The 20,858-nt window shown below is 33.1% G+C and overlaps 1 protein-coding gene across 8 annotated transcripts; it reads right to left on the bottom strand.

The window, feature by feature from the left end:
- Positions 1 to 443: 443 nt before the first annotated feature.
- LOC134709564 (uncharacterized) lies at positions 444 to 20,616 on the bottom strand. 8 transcript variants are annotated; one of them, XM_063569728.1, is made up of 10 exons: positions 20,522 to 20,616; positions 15,045 to 15,134; positions 13,848 to 14,020; positions 13,250 to 13,370; positions 12,343 to 12,415; positions 7,406 to 7,444; positions 4,061 to 4,249; positions 3,344 to 3,501; positions 1,298 to 1,412; positions 444 to 664 (listed from the first exon to the last, which is right to left on the bottom strand). In XM_063569728.1, exons 2-10 carry the CDS (start codon positions 15,111 to 15,113, stop codon positions 528 to 530), a joined length of 1,074 nt encoding a protein of 357 aa, XP_063425798.1. In that variant the 5' UTR covers positions 15,114 to 15,134; positions 20,522 to 20,616; the 3' UTR covers positions 444 to 527. The 8 variants fall into 8 exon arrangements, with proteins under 8 accessions (XP_063425798.1, XP_063425799.1, XP_063425797.1 ...); XM_063569729.1 differs by having other exon boundaries at positions 15,045 to 15,124; positions 20,522 to 20,596; XM_063569727.1 differs by having other exon boundaries at positions 20,452 to 20,584.
- Positions 20,617 to 20,858: the final 242 nt, after the last annotated feature.

The following is a 20,858-nucleotide window of genomic DNA, read 5'->3' as shown; positions in this document are numbered from 1 at the left end:
GCACACATTCGTTTGTCTTTAACGTATCATCTCAAAGTTAATAATGTCAAAATGACATTCTCCGAAATCATCTGGAGCCATTGACATCTCTACTGTTGTATGCTTTTTCAATTTCAACTTTTTGCTCAAAGGACTAGGCCAACTCAGATAATAGTATAAAACGGAAAAAATATATCTGTTAATGTGCCCATTAATAATAGCGTTTTGACCGAATAATTATATAGTATATAAAAAAATGTACTTAATAGGGGGACGAAAGATACGAGGGGCAGTCAAACTCATAAATCGAAAATAAACTGACAACGCCATGGCTAAAATTAAAAACAAATGACAAACAATAGTACACATGACACAACATATTAAAAAGTTGGGTCCTTTTTTATTCTGTTTTACAGTTTCTGCATTGTAATATTGTCTCTTATTTGTTAAAGATTACACAGCGATGACAAACATCTTTATTCTGACACATACATATTTAACTGCATAATCTACAACCTTCAACACTATGAGCACACATTCGTTTGTCTTTAACGTATCATCTCAAAGTTAATAATGTCAAAATGACATTCTCCGAAATCATCTGGAGCCATTGACATCTCTACTGTTGTATGCTTTTTCAATTTCAACTTTTTGCTCAAAGGACTAGGCCAACTCAGATAATAGTCTAAAACGGAAAAAATATATCTGTTAATGTGCCCATTAATAATAGCGTTTTGACCGAATAATTATATAGTATATAAAAAAATGTACTTAATAGGGGGACGAAAGATACGAGGGGCAGTCAAACTCATAAATCGAAAATAAACTGACAACGCCATGGCTAAAATTAAAAACAAATGACAAACAATAGTACACATGACACAACATATAAAACTAAAGAATAAGCAACACGAACCCCACCAACAACTAGGAGTGAACTCAGGTGCTACGGGAGGTTAAGCAGATCCTGCTCCACATGCGACAAAAATGCTTAGAAAAGTTGTAACGGCTGTCATAAATTACAAGTTATCATGAGAATAACAGTTATGACCGGTTACCAATTGTATGAAATCTTTAGTTTGTGTGTGAATTGTGCTACTTATGGTGTGTGATGCACTTTAATAGGGTTTTTCATTACTTGTATAATATCTTTTCAGTTTTGTCTGAAATATTCATCTTGCTATTTTTAAGTCTGTCTAAATCACAAAAAAAAAGTTTGGTCGAACCATTGTTTGTGTGTACATAATGAAACTAAATGTAAAATATTTTTGGTAAATTGTGCACACAGCTAAGTTGTATCCTTGAACATTAAACTTGCCTTTATAAATGAGAGACTCAAAAAGATGTTTTCCATTTGAAGTTTTTGTAACTCTGAAAAAACGGGGGTCTGCTCTGGCAGTCTTTTGAACGTCCAGTTCTAAAGTGGGGAAAATCTAAAAGAAGTAGAACATAATGAGTTATAAATAAATCTCAAAAAGTAAAATCACAAAAAATACTGAACTCCGAGGAAAATTCAAACAGAAAATGGTGGATTAAACATTGTTTTAAAACTAGCTTAACCTCTCAGTTGTACGACATCAAATGTAATTATACTGACAACAATATGTGAACAAAATAAACGGACATAATACTAGAAGGTAAAAATGTCACAAATAGTGGTAAAATAGAGAAAACAAACCCCACCTACAACTGCGGTGATCTCAGGTGCTCCGGAAGAGTAAGCATATCCTGCTCCATATGCGACACCCGTAGTGTTTCCCATGTTGTAAAAAAAATGGTAAATAGTCTTATTCGGAAGGTCACATTCGTGAAAAAGGAACGGGATTGTAGTTACGACATAATGAACATAACCTTTATGGAATATCACCTGTGAAACGGATATTCCATGAAGGTCAACCAACTCATAATGGCGTCTTAAAATGTACGTTCTGATCAAATGGCAAAATCAAAAGCGCAAACACACTAAACGAATGGATAGCAACTGTCCTATTCCTGACTTGGTAAAGGCATTTTCTTGTGAAAAAATAATGGTTGATTGAAACTGGTTTTATAGCTAGATAAAAAAAAACTCACTTGTATGACAGTCGCATCAAATTCCATTATAATGGACGACGATGCGTGCACAATACAACAGGCATAAAAGGTTAAATATCTAAAAAATGGTGTACAGTTATAAATATTCTGCATAGAAAGGATATACAAATCAAACATTCGAAAACTTGTGTGATGTTCTGAAAATGTAAAGTCTGGCATGCAGTTTATATCGTCATTGTTTTGAACTTTAACATCGTTTTCAAAAATCAAAAAAAAATTTCTCAACAATTGATTAAAATCGTTACTAAAATGCAATGACTTTAATATGATGACGAATGACGGGTTTCGTTATCTTATTTTGATTTATTTGTAGAACTTGTTTTGCTGATTATGGATGCTATATAAAGTTCATGTCTGTCTATTATAATTCAAAATAATACGCATTATTTACAAATGGAATGCAAAATGAATAATTTTACAGCAACACCTCCTATACGAAGTCGTTTGACAAATTTGATGTGACGGTCAAGATATGTCAACATTTTTAACATATTTACATTCCGTTTTTTCTTCTTCTATTTACAGCAATTTTTGAAATAGAAGACACAACTTGCATGTTACCACTATTTTCTATTATCAGCCGTGCCGTCCATTTCGGTTGGTAGATTAGTCACCAGACACATTTTTAAAACCAGTTGTTTTAGCAGAGAATATTGGTTAAAGTTAACGGACGACACATGCCAACTGATGAATATAGCTCGTTTCGATCTAACGGCTAGATTAGCTCTATAATTGACTTTTCATGGTACCTGACTGGCATAATTAGTATTACCCAACTTCTCGTGGTGATCAAAAGAATACAGCAGAAAATGTGATGATAGGGCCTATATTTGAATTTATTTCTTAACAAATACCTCAATAAGTAAATATGATTTAATCATTTATACTGTATTACTATGAAAAAGGAAAAAAAACTGAGTCTAGTCTGCAAAAGTGAGTGAAACTGTAGTTTATAACCTGAAAATTTTATGTGTGTTTTAAATAACGTTTTTCCATCAATCTTTCATGTATGGGAGGGGGGAAAGGGTTATGTTAAAAAAAAACTGTATACAAAAATAAGAAAATAGGCATACAAGTCGTATGCACGTAATAAGTTACACACCTAGTATCTTTGAAGGAGTTTTTTACAACTTATATTGAATACGAATGAATTGTGCTTGTATCAAATCCAAAAGGATTTGTAATACTTATTGATTTTTGATTTTTTTTATCATATCTTCTATTATCTATAAAGGAAACAAACACATTTCTGGAAATAATATTTTCTCACCATGACTCCAACATTTGCACAGTTCTTTGCCATAATGTATGGTTTTTGATTATCGAATTGATGACAGGATCGCAGCACACAAATGAACATTGTCGTTGGTATTTCATCAGGTGATGCACACATTTTGAGACATTTGAAAATATAACAGTCGAAGCTCCCTGTGGAATAAGGAGGGTAAAAAATTAAAAGTCCACCAACAGAATATTTCGTAGAACAGGACGTTTGATAATGTTTTATGGTCTTGCTTTATAAAAGTGTGAAAGTATGTTTTGGTTTTTATAATATATTGTATATCTATGTTCCTTTATTTGCCATTCTAAATTAGATAAATATGAGCTGACCTTTAAACTTTTTGAATGAATGAAAGTTCTTGTAGCAAAATTATTGCATGTTTATATTTGTCTACTGCTAGTTGTCAATGTGTATTCTGAGAGTTTTAACATTCGTTCATTAATATATTTGACTGTCCTTTTGATTTGAGGTATAGATAGAGACAGTAGTTTACCGATGTTGAAATCTCATAAATCGATTATGAAGGGACAAATCAATTAGAAAATTAACTGAATTTATTTCAAGACAGCTGAGCAAAATCGAACTGAAACTTGATAAATGAATAATTTAAGTTGTCGTTGGAAACACTAATATTTTTTTTTGAGGTAACAGGTCTGTTAGAATATTTAGAAACCTATGTATTTAATAACTAGAATTGATACATACAGTAATCTTGTTTTTCACTGGTTAACAGTTCCATAGATAGATGTTGTTCTGGGTCAACTTTAAGGTAATAATTTGTCCTAAATCCATGTCTGATTCTACACTGATACAGGTTTTTGAACTTCACACATTTTACCCGAGGTATGTAGGTTATTCTTTTTATAAAGCTTTTTATTTCAAGGAAAGCACCACCTAAAATATTCAATGGCCAGTATTAGTCTTTATGTGATTTGTTTATATCCCAATGATGAAAAAAAACCCAACAGACATTGAATTCTAATCATCATATATGAAGTCCTTTACAAACAGCACGTTTAATGTAATATTGTAAAACCTAATACAAATTTTCCCTTCGGCTCTTGATAATGAAATGATGAATGCTATGGTAATAACCTTTACATCCCCTTTCCTTTCATGAATGTGACCTACCGAATTAGACTATTTACTGGATTTGTAATCACATAAGCAACACGACGGGTGCCATGTGCTCAAAAAGTATAATATTCAGATATAAACATTACCAAATTTTCACATTATTTTTTCAAAATGGTCACAAAGCTTCCGATTTGCAATTTCTTAAATGAAAATCTACACAAAAAAAACTACCCATAACACTTCGGTTTGGTACATTTCATGAGCAGAAGATTATATAATTAAGTCAAATACAAACTTATAACCTTATCAAAGTATCATACTTTTACACAAATTTCAAGAAAATCAACCAAAAACTGACCCACAAAAGACTACTTTTTGCGGAGTTATCTCCCCTTCAAATGTTAATTTCCTCGGGAAATTAAAAATACTGATTTTGAGTTTCCCTCAAGTTAGATTTTATGGAACTTTTTTCTGTGTATATTAAGGGCATTATGTTATAGATATGAAATAAAAAAAAATCTATTGCAATTAGTTTGAGTTTAAATCTTAGTTTGACTGGATTATTCTAGTTTTCAAGAAAAAGACAAAGACTAAAATACACACGAAACGAAGCTACGTATTATCATGTATATGTCCTGTTCATTGTTTATTTTATACTTTAAATAGTTTGGATAAATGTTTTACATTGTAATAAATCAAATATGATAATTTGATTAAAATCGGTGAACATGAATTTGACAGCTAGTGTCCCTTTAGAATATATGTTATGATGTGACCCTGTCAGACGAGTATACACTCACTGGACCAAATGAACTCCCTTTCGTTTCGTACTCGCCGCGATATAGCCTTTTTGTGCTAATGCGGCGTAAAGCAACCATCAATCAATCATTCGTTTAGGGCGGGTGAAACTGACTTAAACATGAAAGTTAGTTGATAATAGAATTATACAAAAATGATTAAAATTAAAGTTGTGATCCCTGTTAGAAAAATAGGAATACTAAACATAGATAAGTTTTATCATTAGATTTTAATTGCTTTAAAGTAAAACAACGAATGCAAGATTTAGAGCAAGAATTGTGTCTTTAGAAGCACATAAGATTAGCACCAGTTTTGAGTGAGGTTCGTGTGTCTTTATACTTAGTTTTTGAGGCAGTTTCTAGTGGATTTTTTTAAATGGCGTTGTCAGTTTTCTTCGACATATGAAGTTTGAACGTTCCTTTTGTATCTTCCTTCTTTTTCATAGTTGAACATGTATACCTTAAAACAATTGTCAGATACAAAGACGACATACAAAATTCATTATGTGGTAGAAAATCTGTAACAGAACATGACCAGAAAAGTAAAGAACGAAAAGACAAATAGCAATCTACAAAATACTAGACAGGAATGTGCAAAACCAACCACATGGTTGAATAAAATAGTAAATACAGGCACTATCTGCGATTGGAATAGATATGAATTACCATGTTCGACATTAATAACAAACGAAGACAACATCTACATAAATGTTAAATGTTTAAGCTGAAACGAAATAAGTTATTTAAGCTAAATATGTTTGTTGAATACATCATCAGACAGTAAAGTGTTAACATTCGTATAGTGTTTTGATTATAGACTATACTGTTTTATATTTTAAATGGGCTTATATTGCCATCGCACAACAAAATACTTAAAATCAAATTAACTGATTTTATACTTTCAAAATGGTTTGATCGATTTTAAATCGAAAGATACCCCAATACATTTGAAATATCAGTGAAAGGGCTCAGTCAGAAAATCTTAAATTTGAGGTTTTTTTTTTTTTACAAATTACTAATCCACAACTTTGTTTTGACATGCACTCGTCACATACATAGGCACAGTCGCAAATGCTTAGTGATCTCATATCAGGTAGAATAGAATTAAGCAAGATCCTGTTTGACTGCGACACCATACAATACATAGACATAAAAATAAAGAGTAATATTTTTTTAAACCCAGGCCAAGGCTAGAGAAATATATTAATCATCGTTTTTACCAATAAAAGAATGAGTTTTTGTTGATCGAATCCGTCAACCTAATGGCTTACTTTTGTTTCACTTTCAATGATGAAATAATTCTTTTCCTTTTAATAGTTGGACACGCATAGCTCCTGTGCTAACACTATATAACTAAGGGGTCAAATTGAAGGCCACACGAATACGGAGTCAATGAAGTCGATTTATTCACATGTTAATGAATAATTCATAAGCGAAGTTTTTTTTAACTAATTAAAATTGCAATAAACTGCTAAAAGCGAAATGTTATTTCACTATTTCACTTTCTTTAATGATTAACACAAAAATCATATATATTTTTATATGTTATAAATAATGGCATTTCAGCTAAATTTTTCTATAACAAATTAAGATATAGAGCTTATATTTGTCTCTTCGCATTTACAATACGAGTATTACGTTATCTGTATATGATATAGTAAATAGCTGCAATATATCTGACAGTAGTCACCTTGAACCTTACATTTGTAGGGAATTTCAATTGTTCGTAATGAAGGTTTTGATTTTGCGTTGATGTCATTTTCTCATAATTATATATGATTGAGATAAAGAAGAAATATGTCAGAGACGAAAACCCAGCGAGAAAATCCCATCAAAAATGTAATAAGTTAAATTTCAACATATATGAATATTTTGACTATTGTTGGTTGGTAAATAAAGGGTGAAAGATACCACAGGGACAGTCAACTTGTAAGGTATACACTTACATATCAATCTATATTGTGTTATCTGTGTGTTTGATTTTTAATATCTTATTATGTTTTAAGAATAAACGTTATTTTTACGCCAAAGACTTTCAAAATATTTTTCAGTTATAGTCAATAAAGCAGACAGAACATTGCAGAAAAGCTGATCACGTTTAAATCTATTCTCACATGGTAAAGTGTGTTTATATATGGAGTTAGAATTAAGGTACTAAACAAGCAAAACAACTTACCAAGATCGATTTCGATATCAGAATCATTGTATTTTTCATCTGAAAGCCAGTTGATTTAACCGAAACAGATTAATATATTATGTTTCCTATGACCAATTAATATAACCAAAAACAGATAGATATGATACACACGGTTTGAAAGAGGTGCAAACACTTTATTAGATATGATATAGCCACTTTTCGGTGCTTTGAATTTGAATATAAAAAAGTAGCATAAATCTACCTCATAGCATTTTTCAAATGGTATACAACAAGACATGTCTGTCGGACATAAGTTTTTTTTTATATTATTTTAATTTCATTTACATATTGGCATTATGGCCTTGAACTTCTCATATTAAAAGAAAACCCGTAAAATCTGCCACAATTAGCCAATTACAAAATTGAGTTGTTAAGTAAATATTAAATGTATGCAAAGTTCATTCACTTAACTATTGCCTCAGAAATATAATATTTTTAAAGATTTATGGTTAAAAAGGTCTCTAAGTAGAAATTTTAACTATAGGTGTGAATAAGAAAAATATATAATAAACACAGTCGACGTGTTGCATTTATTGTGGTATTGTTAGTTCTAGCTAATATCAATATGATTATGAGATGCAACCCTTTTTAACCCGCAAGCGAATACAAATTCAAAGAGTTTTTGTGTTATGTTGTTAAGGGAATTGATAAAAAAAAAATCAATAAGGAGATTTCTGCCATAGGCATATATTGCATTTATTGTGGTTTGAAAATTTTGTAATTTTTATGGTTTTGAAATTTGTATTTGATTTTGACTTTAAACTCATTTGTTTGTTTGCCACTGAAGAGTCTTATTTTTATGAAACGCGCGAATTGCGAACCATATTGAGAGCCTGTTGTTTTGATGAGTTGTAAGACACATTCAATAAACTGATCGAAGAGTAAACAAAGTCACTCAGAATTTTTATTTTGACCTTGTGTAAAATATGTTAGCGAACTTCTAGAAATTTGTTTTATCATAATTATATTTTGATTAATAATTGAATAATTGTCATAACAGCGTGGACTAGACCGTTTCTTGGCGCGCCCAGGTTATCAATTGACTTGGTCAGTTTAGGTCATCGTTCGTCTGTAACACACACTTCTCATATCGTGTTCTTATTCTTAAGTTTTCCACATTGTGTCATGTGTACTATTGTTTTTCTGTGTCTTTTTTTTATTTTTAGCCATGGTGTTGTCAGTTTATTTTCGATTTATGAGTTTGATTGTCCCTATGGTATCTTTCTTCCTACTTTTATAGACATTTAAACTGTAGGGTCGGCAAAGGTTCAAACGCCTAAATAAAATAGTACGAGTAGGGATTAGATGACACAATATAGTGTGCTGATTTAAATGTTGAATACGTAACCTTATTTTTTCTTCTCGTGCATCTGCATGAACTTTATTCCTGTATTTATTTAACCCCTTTGGAAGGCCTCAGATAGACTGAATAAGCCTCAATCACTGATATAGATAGCCGATGACCCCTAGTTAAAGGTAAATCATTCAGTATTATTATCAACTGAAGTATTGGGGTTGTCCACACTGTCCTGAAGATGATTCTAATATATTTTAGTTTTTGAAAATTGTCTTTTCTTAATGTTAAAATGTTTGGCATGTTATGTGAATGAATTTATTTGCAATATTGTATGTTGAGTAACTAAAGTAGTCTGGTAGCCACAATATTTAAAAAATATAAGTGGACTCTAGATTAGGACTATTTTATTTTCATAAGAATTGATACAATACAATATTAGAAAACCATCGAAATATTTAACAAAACTCTTTTATGTATACTTCATTAGTTATAATTCTTAATGACTTTTGTCATGATTTCAATTTGGAACAGACCTCACTTCTAAATGTGGCACACGAATTAGTTAGAACGAAGAAATCGTTTATATCCTAGAAAATAATTTTTAGCCCCGGTCACAACAGATCGTACAATTTTTTTGTCGTGGAAGATCTATAAAATAGTTGTCGTGGCACTGACGTGCAAACTGCCAAAAAAATATTTCGAGTGGTCACCTCAGCTACGACATGTCCACGATGGGTACACGCAGGGGTCGAATTTAAGCTTTATTGTGTACTGGCCAGCCGAACCAGTGGACAGAAATTCTACTGGTCCGGCTCCATATCTACTGGTCCTAAAAAAATGACGTTCATTCGACAAAATGATAAATATATATAAATAATAACCCCCCAGTACCGTGTAATTTATTTCGCAGGTATTTTTTTTTGATAAATAGATTGAGATTGCGGTGCAATTAGTAATTTTAATCGACAATTTGCCACTGGTCCATCGGACCACCACATGACAAAGTCTACTGATCCGACCCAAATTCTACTGGTCTCGGACCACCGGAACAGATATAGGAAGATGTGGTGTGAGAGCCAATGAGACAACTCTCCATCCAAATAGCAATTTAAAAATAAAACCATTATAGGTTAAAGAACGGCCTTCAACACGGAGCCTTGGCTCAAACCGAACAACAAGCTATAAAGGGCCCCAAAATTACTAGTGTAAAACCATTCAAACGGGAAAACCAACGGTCTAATTTCGACCCCTGGGTACACGACAGAATAAAAAAATGTTAGTGTACTGTCCTGGGTTTGTCGCAAGTCGGTCGTGCTAAAGTCGTGTGACAGTTCTGTAATGTTGTGTTGTCATTTGATTGTTATATTTTACATGACCATAAAAGAGGGAGGTTTGGCATGCCACAAAACCAGGTTCAACCCACCATTTTTTCCTTTAAAAATGTCCTGTACCAAGTCAGGATATGGCCATTGTTATATTATAGTTCGTTTTTGTGTGTGTTACATTTTAACGTTGTGTTTCCATTGTGTCTTTTTTTTAGTGTGAATTCACATTACTATAAGACGTGTCACGGTGCTTATCTATCTCAAATTCATGTATTTGGTTTTGATGTTATATTTGTTATTCTCATAAATTTTTGTCTAATGCTTAATCCGTTGCTGTGTGTGTTACATTTTAATGTTGTGTCGTTGTTAATTCTTCTCTTATAATTAGAATTCTAATGCGTTTCCCTCAGTTTTAGTTTGTTATCCCGTTTTTGTTTTTTGTCCATGGATTTATGAGTTTGAAACAGCGGTGTACTACTGTTGCCTTTATGTAGCAACGCTAACAGGGCCATAATTTGCTCTTGTTGGAGTACATCAAGACGAATATTCAGCAGGACCCAGCGTTATATTTGTTCCAGATGGATAGCCATCCTCTTTAAACGGCAGACGGTATGTTTTTCCAATCATTCATACATGTACCCGCGAAATTATATTTTTCTTAATAAAACGAGAGTATTTTTCACAACGAATGTACAACTGTCGTTCGACAGACAATCAATGTTGTGTGAGCATCGTACGATATTTGGTATTCATGAGATAATCGTGCGACTGTATCACGAGTGTCTTCCGACAGACGTGAGATTGTCTCACGACAGTCATGCGAAGTCGTACGATTGTATTTTTTTTAAAATAAAAATGGTTTAAGTTCATACCAAAGACTATGTGTTTATCGCAAGACAGTCGCACGACTGTGGTAAGACATTCTCATGACAGCCACAAGACAGTGACACGACAAAAAAATCGTAGAGCAAAAAAGATGCATGTCCAATTTTCGTCCCACGACACACGACAGCGCTTCGATGCTCAAAATATCTTGCGACTGTCGTACGACGATCACAGAGTACCCGCGATTTGATCACATTTCACGTCGTGGCGTGCCTAGATGTGTCGTGGGTTCTTTGTGACCAGGGCTTAAACATAACAAAAACAATTAGAAGAAAAGTAAATTAGTTTTGATATTTGTTTAGGATAAAGCCAACGTTTGATATACCCCTAACCGAACCCGTCCATCCGTCCCATGAATTATCATGGCGTTTTCTCAAAAAAGTCAAACCAAAGTTAATGAAATATGTTATATGGTTTTATGCCAGAATGCTATACCGTCTGACACGGCTTCAGTGTGTCGCTCATTAACTGTCGATTCGCCCAATACTGATGTACTCTTACACATATATAAAAACTGTTTTCATTTTTCTAGGGAACTACAAATCAGACATTCCTGAAATTTGTTTATGGCTTCATATCACCACAGCGGGTGAGGTGGTTTCAAATAAATCAACTAATTTCTGTTTACCGAATACTTGTATATTCTAAACGTAACGACCATAATAAAATGGTTATGGTTTATTTATAATAGGGAAGTAACGAATAGCTTCATAAAAAATGTTATCAGTCTTTAAGTCAGCATGCTAAACAAAACGACGCAGTTTCAGATTCATTGCTCATTAACTTCCTGTTTTCTTTGTATAATTTTTTTGGGAACTACACATATGAGCTTCCTAATTCATCGTCAGGTTTCATTTCTGACCTATTTCCCGTTGACTAAAGACTTTAAGTAGTGGGTATCGATAGTGAGCAATTTTACAGTTCATCTGGTTAAATTCTATTAAAAGGAAGGCGTACGAATAGAAAAGTTTTTTATTTTAATTCATATGTCTAGACAAACTCACAACGCGATAGCAAAAATATGACCAAAAAGACCAAAAAGACAGTCTACAAAACACAACACATAAATATGTAGCCTGAACCACACAACCCCATTGAAACGGTTGTGATCTCCAGGAAGGGAGATCCTGCTTCCCATGTGGAACCCATAGTGTTGTTAACATCCGGTCATATGTATTATTCGATGATAACAATTCAAGAAAAAGAGGACGGGATTGTGATTACAAGAATTAAAACATAACCGTCGTCATCTGTGTGAAAGTTAATAAGATATTCCATAAAAGACAACCAATTCGAGATGGCGTCCGCCCGTGAGCGTCCGATAAATACTCGTAGGACAGAGAGGCACAATGCTTTTTATCACCAGCCACTATTTTTTTTTACATATTAAATTTTACTAATTTTCTTACCTCTAGTTTTCAAGACTGTTATGCAGATTTCATATATAGCATTGTTACCATCACTATCTTGTCGGTCTACGATCTATTAATAAAAATATGAAGAAATGCATGGAATGGATGATGTTTTACCAAAATATATGTAGAGATTCTTTTGAATGAACGTTCAAACTAATTTCACGATACCTCACCTATCCTTATCATGCCGGCCGGCATTTCATGCCCTCGAATTAGCCCGAAGAATACCAAAAAAGTTTCGTAAGTCAACTATTAGCATCAGATAACATGTTGTTTTAATAAGCTTTTTCCAACAACACTTAAAAGAGTGAGAGAAGTACCAACCGAGAGATACATAAATTGAAGAAATCCAGACATTCGTATTGTTAAAATGAAAAATAAACCCAATGAAAAATAAACAAGAGTAAACGCATTGACATGACCATTTTATGTTTTGTAAGAAGTAAAGAATCACAAAACCACGAAGCCTGTAGAGAACAGCCCCATCTTAGACGCCCCTTATAAATAGTAATGGGTTCGACTAAAAGAGTAAGAATATCTTCAATCGATTGAGAGAGTATGAAATACTTTTTAAATCGGTAAATGTGTTACTGTTGACTTTAATGTTGATATTGTTGAGTCTAGTTTTTCTGATCTGATTTCTGATTATTATTGGAAGGAAGTTCCACAATTCACCTTTTGTAATTGTGATTATTAAAAATTCCATGTAACCACAAGAGTACTTGACAGATTAGTACAAAATGAAATCTTGTGTTACCCTTTACCATTGTGATGTCGTAAAGACTCTGGTTAAACGTTGAAATCAGTCTATCGACCTTTGAATTTCTTGTCTGGTTTGTATGGTGTTTGTTTGTTTTCTTGATGACTTGTATACAGTCTTCTTTAAATAGTGTTTACTTACAAGAGAAAGATCATCTTCAGTATTTGACGTACGCAGTAGGTATTTTAAAGTTTCTAACACTAGCCAATGGTTCCAGTATATAACTAACTGTCTGTTGATTGCCAGTAGTCGATCCATATTTCTGTATATTTTTTAAAAAGAATAACAGTTACAGTCGTTTTATCATAAATAATTAAAGATTGTAACTGGACCGGTCATCATTTAACTCATTGATAACTATAGTCTAAATGTTATTTGATTTTTGCGTACTTCATTTTTTTTTATTGAATTTGTAATAATCTACATAGTCTTCTGTGGAAAGCTTACTAAACCTTCAACAAAGCAGGAGGCCAAATAAAAAAATAAGATAAGGCACCAAACTCAAGTATCCACAAAATTAAAGAAATCAGTAAATATATAATTCCATTTTGAATTGTTACTTAATTTTTTAGTCACGCTTTTTGTTACTACGGTATGCATTATTCTCATTGTTGAAGGACGTTTTTGGTGACCAGTAATTGTTTCCATCCTTGATACTTATGGCGAGTTTATATATAAATATGTGTTCTTCTTTTATGATTGAATTTACCAAGCTATGGTACGTTTATATAGGACATACCTTAGTTTGATGTCAAGAGGACTTCTTTCACTGTCCGATTTTTCAATAAAGTGACCTTTTGCAGTTGTATGGAGACAAATGTCCAGTGGATCTTCGACTGTATTTGATGGTTCAATCAAAAATTGTGATTTAATGTCCTCTTTAATGTCCAGATTTTGTAAACAATGTTCCTCCTATTAAATAGTTTAAAACGAAGACATTTTAATTCGTTTAAATTAAAACAATACATCAAGTTTTAATTATGCTTACACATCATTGAAAATAAATTATCGAATTAAGACAACTACACATGTAACAGTATTCGAATTTTAAACTGTATTATAATTCTTGGTAGTATAATAATTATAATAGTGTGTCCGGATGCGGGAATTTCTCGCTGCGTTGAAAGCCTGTTGGTGACCTTCTGATGTTGTCTGTTCTATGGTCGGGTTGTTGTCTCTTTGACACATTCCCCATTTCCATTCTCTATTATATTTTTATGTATTGCTTTCTTGCAAACCAGGAAACTATAAATAGTAAAACTTGTTATTTTTCCCACCACAGCAGAATTATCTTCACGACAGAAGTATCTTCAGTCTCTAAACAAGAATTGATGAAACCCCGTTTTCATTGTTATTAACACCTGGTAAAGTATAAAAAGTTTAAGTAGATTCTTGTTCGAAAGTTTAACCAACCAGTGACTCTTTTCCAAACCATATGCATCTTAGGAAGGAAAAATCTTTAAGTAATAAACACTGGGAACTTTTCAATTTGCAAATAACTCATATGATCAGAAATGGCGATTTTCAGCCATTACATTTTTAAAATTACCGAATATCACATGATAACCTCTAAATGCATGAATCGGCAAATAGATTTATTGAACTTGTGCTTAGCTGGTTTTTTATTTTCAAGTTTATTTTAATCTTCTATGTTTTTTTCTATACTCAAAATTACCACTAGTACCATTTCTGATCAAACCAGCATCGCCGGTAATACAGTTGAGTAGCCAGTATTTCATATATTCGGCATGGGCTTTACTCATTGCTGAAGGCCGTACGGTGACATATAGTTGTTATTTTTGTTTCATTTGGTCTCTTGTGAAGAGTTGTGACACATTCAAACATACCACGTTTTTATGTATAAGATCAGTTCGTAGTTGTTTATTTGAATAATACGTTCCATTTTAAAGAAATTAGCAACATACAATGTACTTACCGCGGATGGATTCGGATCACCATTTGGATTCTGTTCACCAAAACCGTCTAACTCGTCACTGTCGCTCATGATTACTTTTTCTGTTTAAAACTAAATTTATTAGATATTAGTATATTTGTATGCTTTATCATTAAATATATTTACTAGAAAAGAGAATGGAAACAAAGAATGTGTCAAAGAGGTAACAACCCGATCAAAGAGCAGTTTGAATAATATATTGATTGATTGATTTTTTGGTTAATGTTTTAACGACACTTTCAGCCCTAATGTGCTATTACGTGGCGTTCAGTTCAAATTGGTGGAGGAAGTCAGAGTGCCCTTATCTTCGGTAGGAAAACTGACAATCCTAAGGTTGAAATCGAGCGCACCCACCACTTACAGAATTCGAAATCAAACCTCAGTGTTGACAGGCTAGTGAGACAATAGTTCGACTACTTCTACCACTTAGCCATGGAGGCCCTTAAAAAAAGCAGAAAACAGCCTGAGGCTACCAATAGGTCTTATTCTTATATACTGCGATTCAACTGGCCCATAAACAATAATATATATATATTATTTCAGCGAAATAGACGCCGAACTACCTTCCGAAGAATACCACTAATAAACCAAACTAAATTTAAAAAAAAAAATAACCACACACACGAGACTAACACAGGTTAGATGTTCCTCACTTCTGATAGCCGCAACATTGCGGAGCCTGGGTTAAACAGGTTTTGTGAGATCTCAAGCCTCCTCTATACAATAAGCCAATACGGAATAAACAAACACACAGCACACCAAAACGCTTTTTACTTTATTATAAATGAATAGGTCCGTCCAAGCTTTTAAACGTTTCAGTCGCTTAGATTTTCCTGTACCAAGTTAAAACAGGACTGTTTCCAAAATTGGTTAAGATGAACAAACAAGTAGAATATTCTTCCAAAATTATAAAACAAAAATGAGCGCTTAGAATTTCGCAGCCACTTGCAGTCAGACTTGGGACGTGTAAACTGATTTTTGGAACAGAGAAAGTACACCGATCTCTGCATATTTCAGAAGGTTTTTAATCATTTGATGGTGCGTATATGGCCTTTTTACCATACTAGTGGCAGTTTTAATTTCTCGTGCGTCATTCCTGTCTACCTATCTTGCTAAATTCACCTTTTCGTTTATAGGTAAATAGTTTGATCTCCTGAACCTGAAGGAAATAATTGTCACAACACAAACCAGTCAAAGATAAATTTAGATTAAGGTTAAAATATTCTGTAAACAAATTGTAAATATGTAAATATTGTAAAGTTACTCACTAGCTTGCGTTAATGTAAATCTTTCTACATCATCAACTATATAACCCTCGTATGTTGGTTATACGAGGAAACAACAAACACTGCACCTGGGTTTTTCAAATCTTAATTAAGGCGGAAATATTTTCTTTGAGCAAATTCGCTACTGTTACTTCCGGGTATTTAAAAGAGCCAATTAATTTGAACATAATTCAAATGGTCAGTTGATAGATAACCATGGGCGGGTTAACCACATTGAAAGTGTGTTTAATTTGATTTTCTATGTGCTTCTTTTTCATGGTCATTCCGATTTTTTTTTTATTTAAGTTTTTTTCTGGTTTATAGTTTAGATGTGAAGTTCGAATTTTTTACATATTTTTGTTGTATTGAAAGAACCGTCCCTAGCAAAATTCTTATTTAAATATATCGCTTTAGATATTAGACGCCGCCCCGCCCTGGACGCAGTGCATTCATTAAGACCCGGTACCCGGTACTTTTACCCGCCTACGGAAGCGTCTGGTACAGGCAGAAAAAATAAAAATCCCCAAAAAACAATGTGTAAAATTCTTTTGAAATCGTACAAATCTAATTTCTTTCTTTCCTAAAGTGACAATCTCCGTGAACGCCATTCATGTGTATGTTTATAGGTGTCTGCGTCGAGGTCCGCGTTAAAGTATAGATCTATCTACAGACTACTGCCAAATAAAGTACACCTCCAAAGTACGAGAAGTGATACTTATAAACCATGTGTCTGTATCAGTATCGTAAGAGCGCTTTGACATGCGACGATTTAGCAGTATATTTTCAAGCGGCAAATTGTTGATGAAGTTAAACAATAACAGCATAACTATGTCTAAGAAAAGGAAAATGTCCGAATCGTAAACTATAGTTCTGACGACGTCAAAATATAAGGTTGTGTTGTATATTTTCAGTATTTGCATTTCTTGATTACTGAAAAAATTACGCATAGGCTGAAACTGAACTCAGTTTCTTTTTTTTTGTTCTTGTTGAGAACTGATACACAGAGTAAACAATCCAACGAAGAACTTAATAAAACCTCGATTTTACGTCAACACGTACATAGACAATTACTGTTTATCAGCTGTATTTGAACGATGCAAGAAACAGGTGGAATGCGAGCTTCGGCGAGCTACAACCTGGCGATAACTGATTTTCGAAACGTACATAGATGTTGTTCAGAACAAACATTGACAGCTGTGATCCTCTCATTACAGTCTCGGTTTAGTGTAAGTAGCATAATATATTTGTGCATTCCAATAGAAGATTATATATGAATTGCAGTAAATAAATTTGCAATTAAATACCACAATTTTCAACCCTGGTAGACCGATTGTATCCGCAATCGGCCACCCGACTGAGAATTAAAATATGGGAATTCTTGGACTTTCATATAAGATCTCATATAGAAAATCTCCCTTCTCACATTCAAGACTCTACAAATTACCTTCGTTAAATGGAATCCATGAAACCTTTTCCTCCGGAAACTCTCATTGTCACTTCATTGTATACCAACATACCTCATGATGATGGAATACAATCGTATTAGGAAATATGAGACTCGCACAACATTTTAGAACCACCTACCGAATGTTTACTAAGTCCAGCTACTTACACTGGTTCTGAAATCCAACAATTCTACCTTTAAAGACGAACACTACCATCAGATAAACGGGACAGCGATGGGAACAAAATTGGCACCGTCTTACGCCAATATTTGAGAATTAAATCATTTCAACATTTTTGTCCAAACCTCTGTCCTTGGTTCCGTTTCATCGATGATGTTTACATGAAATGGAGTGAATTCCAACAAAAATTGGATGATTTATAAGACATGCAAACAACGCCCACCCGTCAATTAAATTTACGTATAAAATTTCCGACTCTAGAATATCTTTCTTAGACACAACTACATCTAGGACGGGGATCAACTGACCTGTACTTTCACTGTAAACCTACAGATAAATATCAGTACCTTTCTCCCCAAAGCTGTCACTCCAAACACTGTACAAAAAGTATCCCGTACAGTCAAGCTCTCAGAGTTAAGCGGATTTGCTGCTCCGAAGAGGCTGTCACTAAGGTAGCAATACACAGTTAAGAGTTTAGTTTCGCATTTTGGCCCCTGTGGATTTTTCAAATAGGAAAGTTATTGTGTAATAAAATTCATTTTTAGACAGATGAGTGTTAATTTAGCCTTCAAAGATGGTTTATAAGAGCATCAAGATTATTTTTTACATGTTTTATGGGCTGTTTTCTGTTTGACAATCCGTATTTTCATAGCTGGTCTGACCATCGGTCCAGAAATTAATGTACTGTTTACAAACACTTTTTTTCTACACGAAGTTTTTGACGCAATTTTACAAAAAAAAATGAGATGAAAGACATATGATTTTCATTGGATTTGCTGAATGATATATGTACACAGTTTCAGAAAAGGTATTACTTCAAGCAATTGAAATTCTACTTTTAGCCAAATTTTGGGGAAATATGTGACATCTTTCCCCCCTTTTTTACAACATTTTATTACAAATAAATGCAGATTGTTGCCATGGATACACCAAAAAGAAATAATATTTTACCATTTTATATACTAGATATAAAATCTATGGAAGATTCTGATTACATACATATGCCCATATATGACACAAACAGTAAGCTTGATATTGCAAGAAAGCAATGAAAAGGGGATGGTAAAATTCAAAAGGGCAAATTTTAGTATTTTTTCCTAACTGTTTATTGCTACCTAACGAGTTCATAAGAAATGGGACATAGATAAGGGTTTACACTTGCTAAAATTAAGAGCTGCAACGACCTATTACAGAACACATAGAAGAGGCGCAGCAAAATAGTTCCATTTGTTTTAACATACAATCCCGCCTTTACTAACCTTTCACGTTTGATTAGTGCCAATTGGCAAGCTATTGCCAAGTACCCAAAATTATTCAGATCTTTACCAAACCTCATGTCTTCGTTTTTTGGAGACCAACAAGTGTGAAAGACTTATTTGATAGAGATGAAGTCTCCTTTTATAAAAGCTGTTCAATTGTAGGATGGTGCGAGTCGTTTAGCAACAGACGATGTCTTACTTCCCAGCAAATACTAAATATTCAAACATTTACTTGCCACTATACCGGGTCTGTGTTCACTATATTTTAAAATGTAACTTTCAAAACTCAGAATGTTGCATATCGTTTTTATTGTCGATGTGGCATGCAGTATGTTGGCGAGACAGAACAGCTATTTGACATCAAACGCATAAATGGTCATCGAAGTGACTACACCTGCAAGCCTGACCTCCCTGTAAGTCGCCATTTGATATCATCATGGGCACGCCCAAGCTGATCTCAAAAACCTTACCATCACAATCATAGTCCTCAACGAAGGTTGATCAAGGGCCGATATAATTGCATGAGAAAGTTTTTGAATAAGAAAGCTAAGGACAGTTTTCCCAGAGAGCATACTTGTAAATGAAAAAAAAACATAGAATGACTCACTCATTTTCCCTACCATCACTCATTTTTCGATCATCACTTGTTCCCATTAACGTATGCTTCCGTACTGGAATCTTAGTTTTGGAATTATTCAAGTTTAAACTGCAGGGTTCTATTCATTTTGGAGGAATATGGAAGTTCGCAGTCCCGTTCAATTATTTAACCTTTGTCAAAATTTACCAATATATATTTTTTCTTATCATTATCAAACTGCTATTTATTTAGGATGATTCGATAAGCAGCCTACATTATAATTACTCTACCGTTGTCAATTTAGAAATATTATTTAAGTTAGATCGGTAAGAACTGTTAATTAGAAATGTTTATTGAAGCAATCGCCCTTGTAACATCATAACTGTCGTCTCCTTTCAAAATTAAGAATTGTACCAGTTCAGAACACTCAATACTATATTGCAGATTCTAATGTCATTAGCTATATAACGTTTAAAAAAATAACAACAAACGACTCTATGATGTTCGCATTCAACTGTTTTATTGTATAAATTTCAAGATTCCAAGTAATAATTTTTTGAAATTTAACTCTCCGATATACATAAAGATGACTTCTGTTTTCAGTCTTTTTCTTACATATTTCCATATTATCTATTCACCGATACATCAAGTTGAATTACTTACCTCAAATATAATGGTAAGAATGTGACAAAATATACCCATAGATTTATAAACCCGTACATTTATGCTGTACCTTAATAAGTCCTTATTATCCTTTCTATACAATATAAACAATTCTGTTTGAAATACATATCCGTTCCCACAACAATAAATAAGATAAACAGCCATGACCTTTAAACAATTACAGAATGAGGAAATAGTTCCCCATATTAAAAATAGAAAGTATATTATATAATATATAAAGAAAAGTGGAAAACCAAGTTTATCGGAAGACGTTAGTCACTTTATACTTTCAAAACATAGGAAGTATTTTAACAGAATCGAACTTCCCATAAAATTTTGAAATGTTTTTTTGACTAAGTAGATTTGAGAGACTCAGTTTGAAAGACTGAGTTAAAAGAAATATTTAT

The sequence above is a fragment of the Mytilus trossulus genome, chromosome 3 (genome assembly GCF_036588685.1).
Source record: "Mytilus trossulus isolate FHL-02 chromosome 3, PNRI_Mtr1.1.1.hap1, whole genome shotgun sequence".
NCBI lineage: Eukaryota > Metazoa > Mollusca > Bivalvia > Mytilida > Mytilidae > Mytilus > Mytilus trossulus.
The sequence above is the reverse complement of the archived record's forward strand: the minus strand, read 5'-3'. Positions and strand labels throughout refer to the sequence as shown.

Coding starts and splice junctions, on each gene's coding strand:
- LOC134709564 (XM_063569724.1), bottom strand. Junction 4,250..7,405: donor TGATATCGAAATCGATCTTG/GTAAGTTGTTTT, acceptor TGAATATTTTAG/GTGGTGCTTTCCTTGAAATA. Junction 665..1,297: donor TGAGTCTCTCATTTATAAAG/GCAAGTTTAATG, acceptor TTTCCGTTTTAG/ACTATTATCTGAGTTGGCCT.